Here is a 21,013-nt window from a genome sequence, read left to right as displayed (position 1 = left end):
GGCTGCAATAGTGGGGGGACGGGGGACTCTGGCTGCAATAGTGGGGGGACGGGGGACTCTGGCTGCAATAGTGGGGGGACGGGGGACTCTGGCTGCAATAGTGGGGGGACGGGGGACTCTGGCTGCAATAGTGGGGGGACGGGGGACTCTGGCTGCAATAGTGGGGGGACGGGGGACTCTGGCTGCAATAGTGGGGGGACGGGGGACTCTGGCTGCAATAGTGGGGGGACGGGGGACTCTGGCTGCAATAGTGGGGGGACGGGGGACTCTGGCTGCAATAGTGGGGGGACGGGGGACTCTGGCTGCAATAGTGGGGGGACGGGGGACTCTGGCTGCAATAGTGGGGGGACGGGGGACTCTGGCTGCAATAGTGGGGGGACGGGGGACTCTGGCTGCAATAGTGGGGGGACGGGGGACTCTGGCTGCAATAGTGGGGGGACGGGGGACTCTGGCTGCAATAGTGGGGGGACGGGGGACTCTGGCTGCAATAGTGGGGGGACGGGGGACTCTGGCTGCAATAGTGGGGGGACGGGGGACTCTGGCTGCAATAGTGGGGGGACGGGGGACTCTGGCTGCAATAGTGGGGGGACGGGGGACTCTGGCTGCAATAGTGGGGGGACGGGGGACTCTGGCTGCAATAGTGGGGGGACGGGGGACTCTGGCTGCAATAGTGGGGGGACGGGGGACTCTGGCTGCAATAGTGGGGGGACGGGGGACTCTGGCTGCAATAGTGGGGGGACGGGGGACTCTGGCTGCAATAGTGGGGGGACGGGGGACTCTGGCTGCAATAGTGGGGGGACGGGGGACTCTGGCTGCAATAGTGGGGGGACGGGGGACTCTGGCTGCAATAGTGGGGGGACGGGGGACTCTGGCTGCAATAGTGGGGGGACGGGGGACTCTGGCTGCAATAGTGGGGGGACGGGGGACTCTGGCTGCAATAGTGGGGGGACGGGGGACTCTGGCTGCAATAGTGGGGGGACGGGGGACTCTGGCTGCAATAGTGGGGGGACGGGGGACTCTGGCTGCAATAGTGGGGGGACGGGGGACTCTGGCTGCAATAGTGGGGGGGGGGGACTCTGGCTGCAATAGGGGGGGGGGGGGGCTCTGGCTGCAATAGGGGGGGGGGGGGGACTCTGGCTGCAATAGTGGGGGGGGGGGACTCTGGCTGCAATAGTGGGGGGGGGGACTCTGGCTGCAATAGTGGGGGGGGGACTCTGGCTGCAATAGTGGGGGGGGGGGACTCTGGCTGCAATAGTGGGGGGGGGGGACTCTGGCTGCAATAGTGGGGGGGGGGGACTCTGGCTGCAATAGTGGGGGGGGGGGGACTCTGGCTGCAATAGTGGGGGGGGGGACTCTGGCTGCAATAGTGGGGGGGGGGGACTCTGGCTGCAATAGTGGGGGGGGGGACTCTGGCTGCAATAGTGGGGGGACGGGGGACTCTGGCTGCAATAGTGGGGGGGGGGGGACTCTGGCTGCAATAGTGGGGGGGGGGGACTCTGGCTGCAATAGTGGGGGGGGGGCCTCTGGCTGCAATAGTGGGGGGGGGACTCTGGCTGCAATAGTGTGGGGGGGGACTCTGGCTGCAATAGTGGGGGGGGGGACTCTGGCTGCAATAGGGGGGGGGGGGACTCTGGCTGCAATAGTGGGGGGGGGGACTCTGGCTGCAATAGTGGGGGGGGGGACTCTGGCTGCAATAGTGGGGGGGGGGACTCTGGCTGCAATAGTGGGGGGGGGGACTCTGGCTGCAATAGTGGGGGGGGGACTCTGGCTGCAATAGTGGGGGGGGGGACTCTGGCTGCAATAGTGGGGGGGGGGACTCTGGCTGCAATAGTGGGGGGGGGGGACTCTGGCTGCAATAGTGGGGGGGGGGGACTCTGGCTGCAATAGTGGGGGGGGGACTCTGGCTGCAATAGTGGGGGGGGGACTCTGGCTGCAATAGTGGGGGGGGGGCTCTGGCTGCAATAGTGGGGGGGGGGGACTCTGGCTGCAATAGTGGGGGGGGGACTCTGGCTGCAATAGTGGGGGGGGGACTCTGGCTGCAATAGTGGGGGGGGGACTCTGGCTGCAATAGTGGGGGGGGGACTCTGGCTGCAATAGTGGGGGGGGGGGACTCTGGCTGCAATAGTGGGGGGGGGGGACTCTGGCTGCAATAGTGGGGGGGGACGTGACTCTGGCTGCAATCCCCTAATCAGCCCTATTAATCTTAAGAAGTTCAAATGTCAACTGAAAAAAAAAATATATATCTCTCCTGCGCTGTATGGAGGGCCTAGGTCAGTGATGGAGAACCTTGGCACCCCAGATGTGTTGGAACTACATTTCCCATGATGCTCATGCACTCTGTAGTGTAGTTGAGCATCATTGGAAATGTAGTTCCAAAACATCTGGGGTGCCAAGGTTCGCCATTGCTGGCCTAGGTAAACGTCTTAGTACATTCGTGGTGGTACTGTATAGTTGATCATGCACACCCTGCTGCCTCGGCCAACTGGGGGAAGCCCAAAGTACTTAACAAGAAAAATAAATGGAAGGCGCGTGGCCTGATACATATAGCTTCAATAAAAAGTTTATTGTAAAACAAAGTAATATATATACGAAAATGCTACGTATTCACATATGTTGCTGGAATAAAATCACATCACTTGATTGAACGATGATGTAATGATGCCCATAACATGGGATAAAAAGATGGGTGATCGGCTACGTTAGTCTTGAGACAGGCATTATTTTTTTAATTCCCACCCCCACTCCTTTTCTGAAGTCATGTGGTTACTTTTCTGGGTTTTGACTGGATGTTAGTGATCATTGCAGAATTCAGTGTAAGGAATACACAGGAAAAAATGCATATTGACAAGGGGAGTGTAGAGGAGGGCGGGGAGTCTACTGACATCACGACTCCACCCACCGAGCTCCAGACAACAGATCCACCCACAGAATCTGCAGTTTTTCAGTTCTTATAACAGACAAAGGGGAGACATTTGACAGGTATAGATCAGCACTATGGCAGTAGTTCAGAAAGGATGAGAGGGGTTTACATCCACTTTAACGTAGCCACACTACTACATAAATCTGAGATTGACCATGGTAAGTCTAAGCCAAATATGGAAGCTCCGACATGAAATGCCATACTAGCGCGGTCACATCTACGCTTGAGGCATTTGTTTGCATGCCTGCACATACAGCCACATCTTGTAATTACTGTCAATGGATGGCGGTACCCAGCCAGTTTATGGAAGTTCTACACAATCGCGCATGCCGTGCAGACCCCTTAGAGCACTGTGTGTATGATCTCTTCAAGCAACCATTAACCTCACTAATGCCCCACACCCTCACTTTATACCAATTCACTGACCCGCATATTAGCCTTAGGTGTATGCTGCATGTAACATTTAGATGTGTTTGTTATGTACCTGCTACCGTTCTACCATAAAAACAAACTATCCATCATGCCGTGAAGAGTGGCTTTGCCTATTTGCAGTAATGTATGCGTTGTAGTATCCTCAGACAGATCCTTTCACAAGTTCAGTGTGTGAACTGGAAAGTAAACATTTCTCTACACAGGAGCGTGCCCAGTACAAACACTGTGAACCCGCCGTGTTCCGTACACCTCACTGATCAGCGCCATGATACTGCCTGATAACGCTGAAGCATTGCATAAGTAACAGCTGCTCACAGAAATCCCCGCCATACCGCTGGCAGCTTGTCAATGGGATAGTTTGATCAAAAGCATGCATGCACTGAGTGTAGGAACTGCCTAGAGGTAGGGTCATGCCATAAGGAACAGGCATTGAGCCGGATCTAATGGTAGGTAGAGGAAGTTCCCGGAATCCAGAGAGCAAATACTACAGCTGACGCTTCCAAGTTTTGCATAGAACATCATAGTGCCTAATATTAAAGCGGAACATCAGTCATTTTTTCATCTTTCCATCTATAAAATCTTCTGCCCTTGTTGTTTTAAATTTGAATACCGTATTTATCGGCGTATACCGCGCACTTTTTTGCCCTGAAAATCAGGGCAAAATCGTGGGTGCGCGATATACGCCGATACCCGCACCGTTTGAATACTGCGCCGGCATATACCCAGCGCAGTACACTCGTGTACAGTCGCGCAGGCTCAGCTCCTCTCGCGCTCACGTCCTGGACATACAGGACGTGAGCGCGAGAGGAGCCGAGCCTGCCCGACAATACACGAGTGTACTGCGCTCGGTATATGCCGGCGCAGTATTCAAACTCGGCGCGGGAAAGCGGGGATCGAGCGGGGAGGACGCCGCAGAAGGACGCCGGACCCGACGAAGAGGACACCCGAAGCCGGAGACGGATGCCGGACCCCACGAGGCCGCCAATGGACGCCGCGCAAGACACCAAAACTGTAAGTACAAAAATCTTTTTTCCACAGGAATGCGGGTCCACTTTAGGGGTGCGCGCTATACGCCGGAGCGCGCAATACCCCGATAAATACGGTAATAAAATTTTTTTTTTCTAACAGTAAATACCTTATACAGCCCACTTCCTGTTTCTTGTCTGGTCATTAGCATAGCTCCCAACTGTCCCTGACTTCGAGGGACTGTCCCTGATTTGGAGCAATGTCCCCTTGTCTCCCTCATTTTAGTCGGATCTATGTAGATTTATATAAAATGCACTTTTTATCTTTCAAAAAGTGTTTCCCAGCGCTAAACCTTTCATCCAAATTCTAAAATTGCTGCATTTTTAAATGTTAAAAGCCAATATAAAGGAATAGTAGTGGCAAAAAAAGCCCTTGTGGATTTGAATAACCTTTTTTTTTTGTTAATTCTCCTTTAAGGGGGTGTGGCAGGAGGCGTGTCCTATGTCTACATACGTTGCTAGTAGGTGTCCCTCATTCCCATCTCAAAATGTTGGGAGGTATGCATTAGCCTAGGCCTATGACATCATGCACAGCTCTCTCTTGTGAGCGTTTGCCAGGAAGGGAGAGGGGGTGAGTCATAAGAGGGCCAATGAGAGCTGCAGAGCTGGAGGTGTGCCTCTGTGTAAATCCAGGAAGTGAACAGGCAGCAGCTTCAGCTTCCCAGTTAAAATTTATTGCAGCCAGACTCAGTGGAGGGAGATTTCTGCAGCTTATTTGGCAAGTACAGAATCACAGTATATATAAAATAATATGCAAAGTGGTTGGAGGGAAGCTTCAGAATGGCAAAGATGTTTTTATTACAAATTATGTGATAAGAATGCAGTTCCTTTATTTAAAGGGCCTTTTCACATTAAAGGGTCTGTTCACACTATTTTCATTGAGCTGCAGTGGGCAACCTTGCCCAGAGCAGTTCTGACACAAGGACAAGGCATTTGTCCTTGTTTGCTATAAAGTCAGTTCCCATCCTGAGCGCTGCAGTAGTTAAATCCTGCATGCATGCAATAAAAATCACTGCAGCGCAACTCTGTTGAAGTGAATACAAGTAAACTTAATGTCACTTAAAACATTTCAATAAAGTTAGAAAAATAAAATAAAAAATGTGCCAGGTTTGGTGCATTGGCACGGCTGCTCTCAGCACACCAGCAGCCATACATTCAGCGCAGGTGCTGGCGTGAGTTGATGTACCAACTATCTGATGTTAGTACAGCAATCTCCTCGTTGAACTATTGTGTTCGGACAGTTAGACTGCCGCCCTGCCCTGCCAGGACCCACTGGTCAGTGCTCACTGATCGGATGCCGATCGGAAGATGTTTTTCTTCTTTTCATGCTTCTGTTGGACATGCTGTCATACAAATGGCCGAATGCCGGTATTTGACGCGTGTGTACAAAACTTAAAAAAGGACATCTACATACTCTTGCTCCCACATTTAGATAATAGAAATTACATACATAGATGCAACAACCTAATAAATGACATTCGCTTTTATGAAGCAATCCACAACACTGCCCCCATCTACATCACCAACTCATCTGCAGATATCGCCCCAAATCTTCCTCTCCGATCCTCCCAAGACCTCCTACTCTCTAGCTTCCTTGCAGGGGCGGACTGACAACTCATGGGGCCCCCGGGCAATAGAAGATTATGGGGCCCCCGGGCTTACAGATGGCCACCACACCAGGAGGCAGCGCAGAGGCAGGGCAGCTAAAATCTCGGGATTTTCACATCAAAAGCATGTCAGTTTCGGACATATCAGGGACAGATGTAAAAAAAACACAGATTTTTACATACTGTCCCTGATTTTACTGAGCCTGGCAACCCTGATGGGGCCCCCTAGTGGCATGGGGCCCTCGGGCAGTGCCCGAATGACTCAATGGTCAGTCCGCCCCTGCTTCCTTGTTACCACCTCCCATGATCACCTCCAGGACTTTTCCAAAACCTCTCCCACCCTCTAGAACTCCCTACCCCAGTATGTCCGGTACGCTCTTATCCTGTCTGCTTTTAGGCGATCCTTGAAGACTGATTTATTCAGGAAAGCCCACCCAACCTCCCCCTAAGCCCCCGTTCACACCTAGGCGTATATACGCCTGTAGTGCGACGCCGCTGCAGCCCCGAGACGCTGGAGGGATGATTGAACATGCACCTCTATGGAGATGGTTCACATCTCCACGCCGAACGCCGTACGCCTGCCGCCTGAAAAAAAGTCCCGGACCTTTTTTTCAGGCGGCTTTCGGCGTTCGGCATAGGAGATGTGAACCATCTCCATAGAGGGGGTGAGGCTGCATTCACAATCGCGGCGTTTTGTCGCCGCAAATCGCGGTACAAAACGCCGCAATTTGCGGGACAAAACGCCGCGATTTTGTACGCCTAGGTGTGAATGCAGCCTTAAATCTGTACTTGAGACATCAGATCATCCCCTGCAGACCTCCATTGATCATCCCCTGCAGCTATTACTTTTTCTATCACCTCCCGCTCCCTTTAGATTGTAAGCTTCATGAGCAGGGCCCTCCTATTCCTTGTGTATGGGAGGTGCATTTATGAAATATTTGCAGAGATATTCTTCCTGTGAAACTGCGTATACATTCATTCTGTACAAATGCCAGCAAAACTCAATGTTGTTAAGCGATTTCCTTTTCAGGCAAGATGTTATTTATTCATAGGAATAGCGTGAATAAGAACAATACCACTAGAAAGAGTTAAAGCTGAGGTCCGGCTTAAAAAAAAAAAATTATTAAAAAGTCAGCAGCTACAAACACAGCAGCTACTGACTTTTAATAAGGACACTCACCTGTACAGGGTGCCCGCCATGTCGGCAGCCGAAGCCGAGCAATCGCTCAGGTCTCGGCTGCCCCTCCTCCATCCTCGATGAGGGAATCAGGAAGTGAAGCATTGCAGCTTCACTGCCCAATTCCCTACTGTGCATGCACGAGCCGCGCAGCGCTATGTGAATGGGCGGATGTCTCCTGGGACACGCACAAGGTCCCAGAAAGACACCGCTTCCCATTTCCCAGGAGGCAGCGCGAGGAGGAGAAGAAAGAAGACCGACCGCAGACAAGGAAGTGGCAGATTAGGAGATATGCCTAGTAACAGCCACTTCTGGTAAGTGTATAGTATATATATTTTTTCTATATTTTTTGTAGCCTTTGTAGCGTGGGGGAAAAGGGGGAGGGGCCGGACATTGCATAGATCGCCGCACAAGATTGCGGCGATCTTTCCCAGGAAGTGGGAGCAAATACCTAGATATTACAGGTATCCGCTCCCCCTCCCCTGAAAGGTGCCAAATATGGCACCGGAGGGGGGATGCGATTTGCAAAAGTTAAATTTCTGGGTGGAACTCCGCTTTAAGATTGAGGAACATCTGACCTGGAAAGAAAATGGCAGATGAGGTTTAATAACCAATAATTCAATGTTTCCGCGCTAGGACTAGGTGTTTAAACGCTGCTGCCTCCCCGTGGGTACCCTCAAATGAGGGTCAATGAATGTGGATGTTAACGCTTAGGGGAAATGGCGCTGCTAGCCTGGTACTGGGCTGTAAATCTCTAGGTTGTGGGCAAGTGTGTAGGCAAATAAGTAATGTTGGGTTCCTTCCTGTGGTTTAGCTTGTATATGCAGCCACCATTAGGATATAAGGTCCCCCTTTTTATTGATTTGCAGTGTATAACCGCTTGGTCCTCAGTTAATGTGTTGACCCTGTGTGTCCTCCGAAACCCAGTAAAAAATGTTTGTGGAAAAAGAAAAGAAAAAATATGAAAAAATATATAAAATGGTGCAGTGAAGAAGGGGTAGTCAATTATCGGTACCCTAATAACAGTGTATGATTGATATGCAATGTCGATTGCAATTGGGCCTCAAGATGTCCACCATAAATCTAATAAAAACATAAATTAATCAATTATGTGAACCTTAAATTGTGATCACTCCAAATAAAAATATTGGCCATAAAAAGGTATGTATGGCACAGTAGAAGTGGGATCTCGTTATCCGTGGTATGTGCTTCTTATCTAAATCATGCATAAGGCATATAAATAGTTAATAGTGCTCAAAACATAATAAAAATGACAATATAAAATATGATTTCATCAGACAAAAAGCCAAGCCAGAGAGGGAATACAGGATAATTATTGACAGCAGAATAAGGATTAACTGTATGAACCAGCTGGGGATCGCATTGCTCAATTAGCCTTAATTGAGGACCGCCTGGTTTCATTGGTTTTTGTTTTGGTTTGGAATCTTTTGAATGAAACTGTGAAAACTAACTTCCAATACCTACATATCTGTTTACAGTAGAAACTCTGAACATTAATCTAACAGTCACTAACCTGAATATAATCACTAATCGCGGGGTTCACAATTAATGTGAAATCTAATGAATTATTCATTTTTTCTAACTAGAATTATCTAACCTGAGGATACACAGATTGGTATTTATTCTAGTAGCACATAGCACTTTAATCGTTTTTTGTCTGATGAAATCATATTTTATATTGTCATTTTTATTATGTTTTGAGCACTATTAACTATTTATATGCCTTATGCATGATTTAGATAAGAAGCACATACCATGGATAACGAGATCCCACTTCTACTGTGCCATACATACCTTTTTATGGCCAATATTTTTATTTGGAGTGATCACAATTTAAGGTTCACATAATTGATTAATTTATGTTTTTATTAGATTTATGGTGGACATCTTGAGGCCCAATTGCAATCGACATTGCATATCAATCATACACTGTTATTAGGGTACCGATAATTGACTACCCCTTCTTCACTGCACCATTTTATATATTTTTTCATATTTTTTCTTTTCTTTTTCCACAAACATTTTTTACTGGGTTTCGGAGGACACACAGGGTCAACACATTAACTGAGGACCAAGCGGTTATACACTGCAAATCAATAAAAAGGGGGACCTTATATCCTAATGGTGGCTGCATATACAAGCTAAACCACAGGAAGGAACCCAACATTACTTATTTGCCTACACACTTGCCCACAACCTAGAGATTTACAGCCCAGTACCAGGCTAGCAGCGCCATTTCCCCTAAGCGTTAACATCCAGATGAGGTTTAATGTTGATAAATGTAAAGTTATGCACTTGGGGGCTAATAATATGCATGCATCATACATACTAGGGGGAGTAGAACTGGGGGGATCCGTAGTGGAGAAGGATCTGGGTGTTCTGGTAGATCATAAGCTCAATAATAACATGCAATGCCAAGCTGCGGTTTCCAAAGCGAGCAAAGTCCTTTCTTGTATTAAGAGAGGTATGGACTCCAGAGACAGAGATATAATTTTGCCCCTGTACAAATCATTAGTAAGACCGCATCTGGAATATGCAGTTCAGTTTTGGGCACCAGTTCTCAAAAAGGATATCAGGGAACTGGAGAAAGTGCAGAGAAGGGCAACATAACTGATAAGAGGAATGGAGGAGCTCAGCTATGAGGAAAGATTAGAGGAACTGAATTTATTCTCTCTTGAGAAGAGGAGATTAAGGGGGGAAATGATCAACATGTACAAATATATAAGGGGTCCATATAGTGAACGTGGTGTTGAGTTATTCACTTTACAGTCAACATTGAGGACAAGGGGGCACTCTTTACGTCTAGAGAAAAAGAGATTTCACCTCCAAATACGGAAAGGTTTCTTCACAGTGAGAGCTGTGAAAATGTGGAACAGACTCCCTCCAGAGGTGGTTCTGGTCAGCTCAGTAGATTGCTTTAAGAAAGGTCTGGATTCTTTCCTAAATGTACAGAATATAACTGAGTACTAAGATTTGTGGGTAAAGTTGATCCAGGGTAAATCCGATTGCCTCTCGGGTATCAGGAAGGATTTTTTTCCCCTGCTGTAGCAAATTGGATCATGCTCTGCTGGGGTTTTTTGCCTTCCTCTGGATCAACTGAGGGTATAGAATTGGGTATATGGGATTGTATGATATTATTATTATTATTATTTTGTTTCTTATGGTTGAACTTGATGGACTTGTGTCTTTTTTCAACCTGACTAACTATGTAAAATAGAGTAATATTCAATTTGCTGACATTCGCACAGAACGAATCTACATACATAGGGAATAGCTGGTTTATCAATACATCCTATACAGTATATACAAAAGGAGGTATGACCAGGTCCTGCAAAGGAATAAATGGATAATTGGGGTTTGACCCACCAAAATGGTAGCAAAACTCCATATTTCTTCATTTAACATTTGCCAAATTGGAGAGATATTGTATGTAAATGGACGATGTCATACCTGGGAAAGGTCAAAGATTTGGGTTTTCAGCTTCGCACTTTCTTCTTTAGTTTCTTGAGCCTTCTTCTCATCTTTGGTCTACAATAAAGACAAATCCCAACAAAAAACATTAATTAAAACACATGCCAATGTTTACATGTTTAAGGTACAAATGGCAGAACTTGTGGTCCACACTGCTTTGGGCGATCATTAGTACCAGGTGTATTGTGACAATGATGCTACCCGGTGTTACCAAATATGCAGCAGGTACCATTATAGACCTGTTGTGGTGTGTTTGGCACCCAATTTAGACCATCATGGCTGTCCAGGGCCATACTCTACCCAGATCAGCTTACTTCTGTGGTGGGTATGGCCAGGTGTTAGCAATCAACTGTGACTGCCCAGCCTATGCAAATCAAGGGCTGACGCGGTCTCACAAAGAGCGATTACATGCGGTTAGGGACAAATGAGCGACCCCGTATGGTCCATGTGCGATTACATGAGAACAGCCATGGAGCTTATAATTAGATGTGCAATTCGTTTAGTTCCCAATTAGTTTAACAAATTTTGACAAATTCGTTAATTCAGAAATCTCAGAATTTAAGAAAATTTTCAATTTTCGAAATTCCAAGTTTGAAAATTGGAACATTCCAAATCTCGGAAATTCCAAATTTTGGAATTTCGGAAATACGAAAATAAGAATGAAAAATCCAAAAATTTGAAAACCTGAAAATCTGAATTAATAACGAATAAATTACTTAACTATTAAATTATAGGTATTGAAATTTTCTTTCAAATTTGGCTGTTTGCGAACGTAAGGGCCCTTTCACACACACGGACAAACGGTCCGTTTATTACAAGTACGTTTACGTAATGTATCCCTATGGGATTGCAGACAGTAGCGGATGATGCATCCGCTAACGTCCGCAACCATCCGCGTCCGCAAAGATCCGCTTTTGCAGACGGAAGAAAACCCTATTTTCTTCCGTCCGGCAGAACGGATGAATACGGACACACGGTCCGTATTCATCCGATTCCCCATAGGGGAGAGTGGAGGAGAGACAGGGCGGTCTCTGCACTGTGTTCAGGGACCGCCCTGTCCGCCGACAGCTCAGCGGGGATTAACGGAGGAATCCCCGCTGAGCCAAATGGGCTAACGGAGCTGATCAATACGGATCCGCTCCGTGTGAAAGAGCCCTAATGAATACAAACTTATCCGAAATAACGAATGTCGTATCTAAACAAATGGAACATAATAAAATTTATAATAAAAAACAACAATAATAATAATAAAAACGTTTATTATTTCTATAGTGGAGTGACCCTAAGGGCCCTTTCCCACGTACGGATCCCGTGAGGATCTGTACTGTTCTTATCCGCTTGCTCAGCGGGGATCACTTCGTTGATCCCCGCTGAGCAGGCAGATAACAGGGCGGTCCCCGCACACTGTGCAGGGACCGCCCTGTCAGATCTCTGCTCTCCCCTATGGGGGGGATCGGATGAACACGGACCGTCTGTCCGTGTTCACCCGATCCACTCTGCAGATGGATGAAAAAATAATAGGATTTTCCTCCGTCTGCAGAATCGGACCATAGCGGGGACTGATGACATCGGGTGTCAGCGGATCTTCATCCCCCGATACCTTCTATCCCATAGGGATACATGTATGTCCGTATTTCATCCAAAAACGGATGGGTGAAATACAGACATACTGTCCATATGCGTGAAAGGGCCCTAAAGCTGCTTTCACACTTAGGTGCTTTGCAGGCGCTATTGCGCTAAAGATAACGCCTGCAAAGCGCCCTGAAAGAGCCGCTCCTTCGTCTCCAGTGTGAAAGCCTGAGGGCTTTCACACTGGAGCAGTGCGCTGGCAGGATGGTAAAAAAAAGTCCTGCCAGCCGCATCTTTGAGGCGCTGTAGGAGTGGTGAATACACTGTTCCTAAAGCGCCACTGCCCATTGAAATCAATGGGCAGCGCCTCCGAACCGCCCGCAAAGCGCTGCTGCAGCGATTTTAACCCTTTTTTAAACCCACGTTAAAAGCGCCTGCAAGCAACCCAAAAACTTGGCAAAAACGACATAGTTACATAGTTAGTCAGGTCGAAAAAAGACACAAGTCCATCCAGTTCAACCACAAAAAAACAAAAAAATAAATAAATAAAAAACACAGTACAATCCTATACACCCAACTCCATACCCACAGTTGATCCAGAGGAAGGCAAAAAACCCCAGCAGGACATGATCCAATTTGCTACAGCAGGGGAAAAAATTCCTTCCTGATCCCCCGAGAGGCAATCGGATTTACCCTGGATCAACTTTACCTACAAATCTTAGTACTCAGTTATATTCTGTACATTTAGGAAAGAATCCAGGCCTTTCTTAAAGCAATCTACTGAGCTGGCCAGAACCACCTCTGGAGGGAGTCTGTTCCACATTTTCACAGCTCTTACTGTGAAAAAACCTTTCCGTATTTGGAGGTGAAATCTCTTTTTCTGTAGACGTAAAGAGTGCCCCCTTGTCCTCAGATAAAGCGCCGCTAAAAATAGCGGCACTTTACCGCCAACGCCTCAGTGTGAAAGTACCCTAAGACAGGAAATCTGTTACTGTCCAGATCACCAGGTGAAATAGGAAAAAAGCCAAAAAAGAAATAAAAAAGAAAATAAATGCAGCCATCACGTTTAAGGATTGGTAAGCTGCAATATATAAAAAAAATGTTTTGGGTTTAATATCGCTTTAGATTGTAAAGTATTGAGCAAACAGACAGGAATTTTTACTAACACAAGTGAAAAACCTGTCTAACCACATACAGGTAAATCAAAGAACATCCACAACAGCAAAGCACTCTGGGTAATTAGTACTTTACCTTTTGTCGTTATTTTTTTCCCCTTTAGTTTATATTTATGAATAAGCCAGTAACAAGAACTCCTTATACAACTGAAAAGCACGGTACTCAGATATAGTTGTAACGATTGTATAACTGACATTATGGACATTAGGCAGGTCAGATACAGTGAGGCCAAGTAAGTATTTTCAGATACAGATTTATCTTTACTAAAAAATATATGCCGATTGCTGTCAGAGCCTGTGAACCCAGAAGGAAGGCGGGTGAAGATGGAAGCCCTGTCAGCGGTGATAGTGCACTGCTGGAGGGCTTCGTTCTAAAGCATTTCATAATTTGCTAGTATGGGATTTTAATTTATTTATGCCGTGGTTTACTACCGCTTTAGATAACTAAACTTCCTTACAAAGGTAACTTCCCCATAGCATGATGTCTAGGTAGTCCCTGAATGGGGAGCAGAGGGGACAGGGTACCTACACCACAAAGGGACAAGTTAGCTAACGGTACTTTCACATTGTGGCGGTGCCAACGTTAGTAGTAAAGCGCCGCTAGTTTTAGCTGTTATAGTGGCGCTTTTCGGACGCTAGTGGGGCGCTTTTAACCCCGCTAGCAGCTTAAAAAATGGTTAAAAGCGCCCGCGTTGCGGCGCTGCAAAAGTGCTTTGCAGGTGCTTCAGCAGCGCCATCCATTGATTCCAATGGGCAGGGAGTTTGGGAACGCTGTATACACCACTCCCGCAACGCCTGAAAGATGCTGCTTGCAAGACTTTTTCCCGTGCAGTGCACTGCTCCAGTGTAAAAGCACTCAGGCTTTCACACTGGGGAGGCAGGAGAGAAGCTTTTCTGGCGTTTTACAGGCGCTATTTTTAGTGCTAAAACGCCCCAGTTTGAAATGGGTCTAAAGGAGCACGGGACCCTACGATGCATACGATGCCACCAAGATGGCCAACTGCAGACAAATGTTTTTTTTTTTATGGTTTTAAAACCTCTTGCAGACCACATAATGCATATGCTTGGCAGCAGGGAAGGTGGGCCTTAATACCCAAATGCCGCACATATACGTCTGTGCTGCCCGTGGTTTCAGTGCAGAAAGAGAAAAAAAAACAGTGCTTTACCTTTGCCATCCGGTCAATCCTGGCCTGCAGGTCTGACGTTTCGGTTTCATGCTTCCTTTGTAACTCCTGAATAGCAACTTCAAGTCTTTGCTGTTCCTGAAAAAACAAATCAGCAAGTATTGTTTTCATATACTGATATATGAATGTCCATACGAAATATTGGGGAAGGGGGGTTACTAAAACCTACGCACACAGGATCTGGTTCAACTGTGCATAGTAAGCAATCAGCTTCCAGGTTTTAGCCCTCGTTTACACTGAGGGCGGCGTTAAAATTGTGCGAGTTCAACTGAGCTTGCACGATTTCAAACCTGCTTTTTAGTGCGAGTTTGGGGGGGGGCAATTTGAAAGACATCTGTGCGAAATCGCCCCGAAGTTGCCAAAAGTAGTACAGGAACTACTTTTGGGAATCTGGGCGGCACCGCAAAGTTGGCGTCGCACTTGTTCAGACGTGCCTTTGCCAGCAATAGGCTCCAATTTGGCATGCGATTTAAAAAGTCAAATCACATGTCAAATCGGCCCGATGTGAACGGGAGCATACTGTCAAAGTTTAATTGAATAAGCTGACGTTAGAAGCCGATTGGTTACTATGCACAACTTCACCAGATTCCGTGTGCACCAGTTTTAGTAAATCTCCCTCCAGTATTGTATCTCTCTGCTATCTACTGTTAGTAGTTTTACACAGGTATCCTTAGACCCCATTCACACCTAGGCGTTTTTACGCCTGTAGCGCTACGCCGCTGCCGCCAGAGGGCTGAAAACAGATGTCCCTCTATGGAGATGGTTCACATCTCCACGCCGAACGCCGGACGCCTGTCACCTGCCGCGTGAAAAAAGGTCTCGGACCTTTTTTTCAGGCGTCTTCGAGCGTTCGGCTAGGAGATGGCAATCATCTCCATAGAGGGGGTCATCTTGGGGCACATCTAGGCGGACAATACCGGCGTTTTGTCGCCGCAAATCGCGGTACAAAACGCCGCTATTTTTACCGCGATTTGCGGCGACAAAACGCCGCGATTTCGTCCGTCTAGATGTGAATGCAGCCTTAAGGCTGCATTCACACCTGAGCAGTTTGTTGCCTGAAGCGCGACGCTCTAAAACGCTAGAGGGGAAAAAATCCATTATTCCCTATGGAGATGGTTCACATCTCCACTCCAAAACGCCTGACGCCGAACGCCTGAAGCTCAAAAGGCTCCATTCACACCTAGGCGTTTTTACGCTTGTAGCGCGACGCGCACAAACGCCAGAGGGACGAAAAGTAATGAAAGGCAATGGGGATGGTTCACATCTGAACGTCTAAACGCCTGTAGCCTGTAGCTCAAAAAAGTTCCGGACCCTTTTTTGTCGCTCCTAGCGCGCGATATGCGCGTATTTGAGCGTTTTTTTTTTACATTGAAGTCAATGTAAAACGCCTGATACGCGCGTATTGCGCGTAAACACGCGCTTGTACAAGCGTTTTGACGCCTGTGTTGCTGAAATCCGGAAGAGGTATATTCACCCAGGAAGAGGAATAAAAAATTCCTAGGAGAGCAACAAGTGATGTCAGGGATGATCATTTTTCTTATTGGCTAATATGGAACAAGTACAAAAACGTTGAACGCCACTGTGCGAAAACGCGCGCATATGCGCGCAAACGCGCATATACGCGCGACAAAAACGTCGGTAAAAATCGCCTGTACGCCCTACGCCTAGGTGTGAATGGAGCCAAACAAGTTCCGCGCGAAAATCGGGCGGTTTGGGCGTTTTTGAGCGTTTCTATTTGCCATAGAAAGTAATGGAAACGCTCGATTCAAGCGACTATCGCGACAACGAGCGTTTGCTACGGGCGTTTTGTCACTTTAATCAATAGAACATTTCACCCAGGCAGAAGATAAAAAAAATCTACCAACATAGCAACAAGTGATGAAAAGATGATCATTTTTCCTATTGGCTAAAATAAAAAACGTTGAAGTACAAAAACATCGGGTGACGCTGTATGCAAACGCGCAAAAAAGCATGAATACGCGCGACAAAACGCAGGAAAAGACGACTGAATGACCTACGCTCAGGTTTTTTTGTTTTAAAGTCAGCAGCTACAAACAATGTAGCTACTGACTTTTAATAAGGACCTTTTTTAGGGAGCCCACAATGTCGGCCCCCCGGGGCCGATCCGTCCATCAGATCGTGTGCAGCCCCTGCCATTCTAACTAAGGGAAATAAACCGGCAGTGGAGCCTTCAGGCTTCACCATCGGTTTCCTACTGCGCATGCGCGAGTCGCGCGGCACTTTCTGAATGGCTCCGATGTCTTCTGGGACACACACAGGTCCCAGAAGGCGGCGAGCAGCAGGAAATGACGCCCTGGGCCGCGGCGGAACTAAATTATGTACTTCATTAACGGTAGGGAAGAAAAAATTGAAATAAAATCATTACTTAAAAACAAGGGGTGGAGGGGTAGTCTTTCCTAAGACCTAGTTGAAAAAGTGGGTGGGACTCCGCTTTAATATGCAGAAAAATTATAATTCTAGGCTTTCAAATATATATATATATATATATATATATATATATATATATATATATATCAAAAAAAATTCCCTGTGCATTATTTAAAGCACAGGTGTTGGTTATCCAGCATTTGTGGAACTACAAGTCCCATGAGGCATTGCAAGGCTGAGAGTTACAAGCATGACCCATGCAGAGGCGTGATGGGATTTTCAGTTCCGCAACAGCTGGAGGGCTGCCAGTTTTACACCCCTAAATCTTAAAGTATAAGTATGACCACAATTCTTCTTCTTTAGATAGAATAGGGAAAGGTTAGGACATACCTCCCAACTTTTTGAGATGGGAACGAGGGACACCTATTAGCAAAATGGATGTAGACAGAGGACACGCCCCCTGTCACACCCCCTTATAGGGAAAAAAAATGACCAATTAAATACACAGTTTTTTTTTCTTTATTACTACTATTACTTTATATTGGGTTTTGAAATTTATAAATGCAACAATTTAGAAATTTGGATGAAACGTTTAGCACTGGGGAACACTTTCTGAAAGATTAAAAAGTGCAGTTTATATATAATTATATGGATCAGACCAAAATGAGGGACAGATGAGGATGAAAGAGGGACAAAGGGACTTTGTTCCAAATCAGGGACAGTTGGGAGCTATGGGTTAGGAGGACCCGTCTGCCTCTCTAGATTTGTACTGGTGACCACTGTCACCGAGAATGAAAACTATGGGAGGTCCCAACATTTTAGACTTGACACTTGCAGGATGGGTAAAGCCCCGTACACACGGTCGGACCTTTGTCCGACCAAAATTCCGACGGAATTCCATCGGAGTAAAAAAAAAAAAAAGAAGAACGTGTTCTCCATCTGTCTAAACTCCGACGGAATTCCTCTGAATTTCCGATGGGGCATACACACGGTCGGAATTTCCTTCCTTTTCCCATCGAAAATTTCGATCGTGTGTACGGTGAGAGGTGAGAGGGAAGAGGGTTGGAGATTCAGGTTTTGACCGGAGTTGGCCTTTAATACGATATCCATAATAAAATGATAACGTACTAAAACAGTCTATACTGGGATCGGTTTATGTAAAAAGTCAAATATTTCCTCATCATATGGGAAGCTCCGTCTCACCTGTCCACGCATTTGATTTTCAACTTTAGCCATATGGTGCTGTAAATCGTCTTCAAGTTCTGCCATTTGCATGGCTGTCGTCTCCTCAGTCCTAAAAAAAAAAAAAAAAAAAAAAAAAAAAAAAAATGTAAAAAACTTTAAGCATCATGAGGACAATCAAATTAGAACAGTCACATTCCAATGGCAGCCCCTGGCTCCAAAATCCACCAGGGGTATTATCTGCATGAAGTATACACAATCATTCTGTGTTTTTGTTCATTTTCTCCAAGTGTTTCAGTTCCTTCCCCCCCCAACCAGAAAACACAGATTTGTAGTTCTCAGCACCAAGATATCATCTTGGCACCAATGCTTGAGGTGCCCAATAAAAGGTAAGAACTCTGCTGTAGGAGTACTGTAACGGTCACCACCGTTTACGATATTCTCATTCCATCAACCACGACAGCTTATCTGACACTCCAGCCATCCAACAGACATGATCCATATGGATTTCCCCAGAATAAACGAGACAAGCTTCTCTGTGTCAAAATGTATGAACACTTTAATGGTAACTTAGCTTTCTTATCCCTTTCACGCCGACGCGACGCATATATGCGTCCTCGGCGTTCGGGGGTTATACCGGGATGATGCCTGCAGCCGCAGGCATCATCCCGGTACCGTTGTTTAGAGCGGGCGATCGGCTATCCAAACATAACCGATGCGGCTAAAAGCCGCTTGGTTGTTATGCCGGAGGAGCGGGAGGGGACATCCCCCCCCTCCCGCCGCCTTTCACCGCTCTGACCGGGCCTCCCGTCCCACCGGGAGACCCGATCCTCCATCCGCCGCGTTCTTTGTTCAGGCGGAGACTGACACTAAGCCGTAAATGGCTTTGATTCAGTCTCCACATTGAAACCACGGAAGCGGCGTCATGACGTCACTTCCGGGTTTCTCGGCTGCCAATGGCGCCAGATTTAAAAAAGTACACAGTATTCAGAATCGCCGTTTTCGGCGATCTGAATACTTTGAAGTGCAAAGGAGGGCTCGGAGGTCTTTTAGACCCCGATCCCTCCATAAAGAGTACCTGTCACCACCTATTGCTGTCACAAGGGATGTTTACATTCCTTGTGACAGCAATAAAAGTGATCAAAATGTAAAAAAATAAAAAAACACAATTTAATATTATAAAAAAAAATAAAAAAAATAAGAAAACAAAAAAAAAATGTTTTAAAGCGCCCCCCTCCCCGCGAGCTTGCGCAGCAAAGAAAACGCATACGGAAGTAGCGCCCGCATATGAAAACGGTGTTCAAATCACACATGTGAGGTATCGCCGCGATCGTCAGAGCGAGAGCAATAATTCTAGCACTAGACCTACTCTATAACTATAACCTGGTAACCGTAAAAAAAGTTTAAAGCGTCGCCTATGGAGATTTTTAGGTACCGTAGTTTGTCGCAATACCATGAGTGCGTGCAATTATAAAGCGTGACATGCTTGGTATCTATTTACTCGGCGTAACATCATCTTTCACATTATGCAAAAAAATTTGGCTAATTTTACTTTTTCATTTTTTTAAAATTCATGAAAGTAAATTTTTTCCAAAAAGTTGTGTTTAAAACACCGCCGCACAAATACCGTATGACATAAAATATTGCAACAATCGCCATTTTATTCTCTAGATTCTCTGCTAAAAAAATATATATAATATTTGGGGGTTCTAAGTAATTTTCTAGCCAAAAATATGGATTTTAACTTGTAAACACCAAATGTCATACATAGGCGTAGGCATGAAAGGGTTAAATGCCGTTTTAGAAACCAAGTGAACAATGAATCAACTCCACCCACAAGGCACTTCAATACACACTCTTAGACAATGACATTCAGTTGAGTTAATTATCCCCCAGACGTCCCGCCTCCGATACTAAGTGATTCACCTGCATAATACACATTTCTATGTCAGACGTTTTGGCACTGATTTAACATGACCTAATTACTACAGCTGAGAAGTCACATTCCTTTACTAAACATAATTGACATGCTAATTCCCTATCCCTGAAAGGAGACATCTGACCCTTAGACTGCTAACTCACAACACATATCTATCATCAATAGCATCTTCACACAAACAGTGTTATTAGCATACATAATAAAAGGTCTTGGAGCAGACCCAATTAACACCTCAAAAGTATGTGTCCCCCACATTGAATGAAAACACTCCACTGACCTGGTGTGGATCAGAATAACCACTTGAATATCTCAAGATATCCTGCAATATGAATTATCAGTTATCACTCACATCTCATGTAATTTATAATTAATATTTCTCAGTCACCCTATGCCCAAAAGGGGCATAGGATGACCCTAGACCCAAGAGTTATTAGTGATGCTGGCACAGGAGTACCCCTCATCCTTCAAAAGTCTCTGGGTGTCATGGGTCATTCCGTTACAAGTACTTTCTAGTGTTAATTTTGGTTGACTAAAATAAGACTAAAACTAAAACAATTGAGATGACTAAAATACAACTAAAATGTAATTTTAGTCAAATGACTAAGACTAAAACTAAATTGAAATTTGACTTCAAAATGAACACTGGTCTGTAGTGCATGTTCTTAACTCAATACCATAAATAATAACATATTCCATTTTTCACTTCAGCAGTATATAATGAGTTTGGAAATTGTAGAGAAATGTTAACTAATGCATTAGAATTTAATTACACCAATTCGATTTTAGACGACTAAAATTAGTTTTAGTCACCTAAAATGTCCTACAACGTAGAAAATTTTAGTCAACTAAAATGTACTGGAGATTTAGTCAACTAAATACAACTAAAACTAAAACAATTGCAGAAGACTAATGCCGCATACACA

The 21,013-nt window shown here is 45.9% G+C and overlaps 1 protein-coding gene across 3 annotated transcripts in view; it reads right to left on the bottom strand.

Annotated features, from left to right (window-relative positions):
- LOC120931248 (ras and EF-hand domain-containing protein-like) overlaps nt 1–21,013 on the bottom strand; it is a 118,471-nt gene that overhangs the window by 37,306 nt on the left and 60,152 nt on the right. For all 3 annotated transcript variants that reach the window (XM_040342497.1, XM_040342495.1, XM_040342494.1), the window contains exons 3-5: nt 18,173–18,263; nt 14,564–14,659; nt 10,633–10,710 (exon numbers count right to left, since the gene is read on the bottom strand). In XM_040342497.1, the coding sequence (XP_040198431.1) occupies nt 10,633–10,710; nt 14,564–14,659; nt 18,173–18,263 (265 nt within the window). The remainder of the gene's footprint in view (nt 1–10,632; nt 10,711–14,563; nt 14,660–18,172; nt 18,264–21,013) is intronic.

Source organism: Rana temporaria, chromosome 3, assembly GCF_905171775.1.
Source record: "Rana temporaria chromosome 3, aRanTem1.1, whole genome shotgun sequence".
In the NCBI taxonomy this organism is placed as follows: domain Eukaryota; kingdom Metazoa; phylum Chordata; class Amphibia; order Anura; family Ranidae; genus Rana; species Rana temporaria.
Note: the sequence above shows the minus strand (reverse complement) of the source record. Positions and strands in the feature narration are given on the sequence as shown.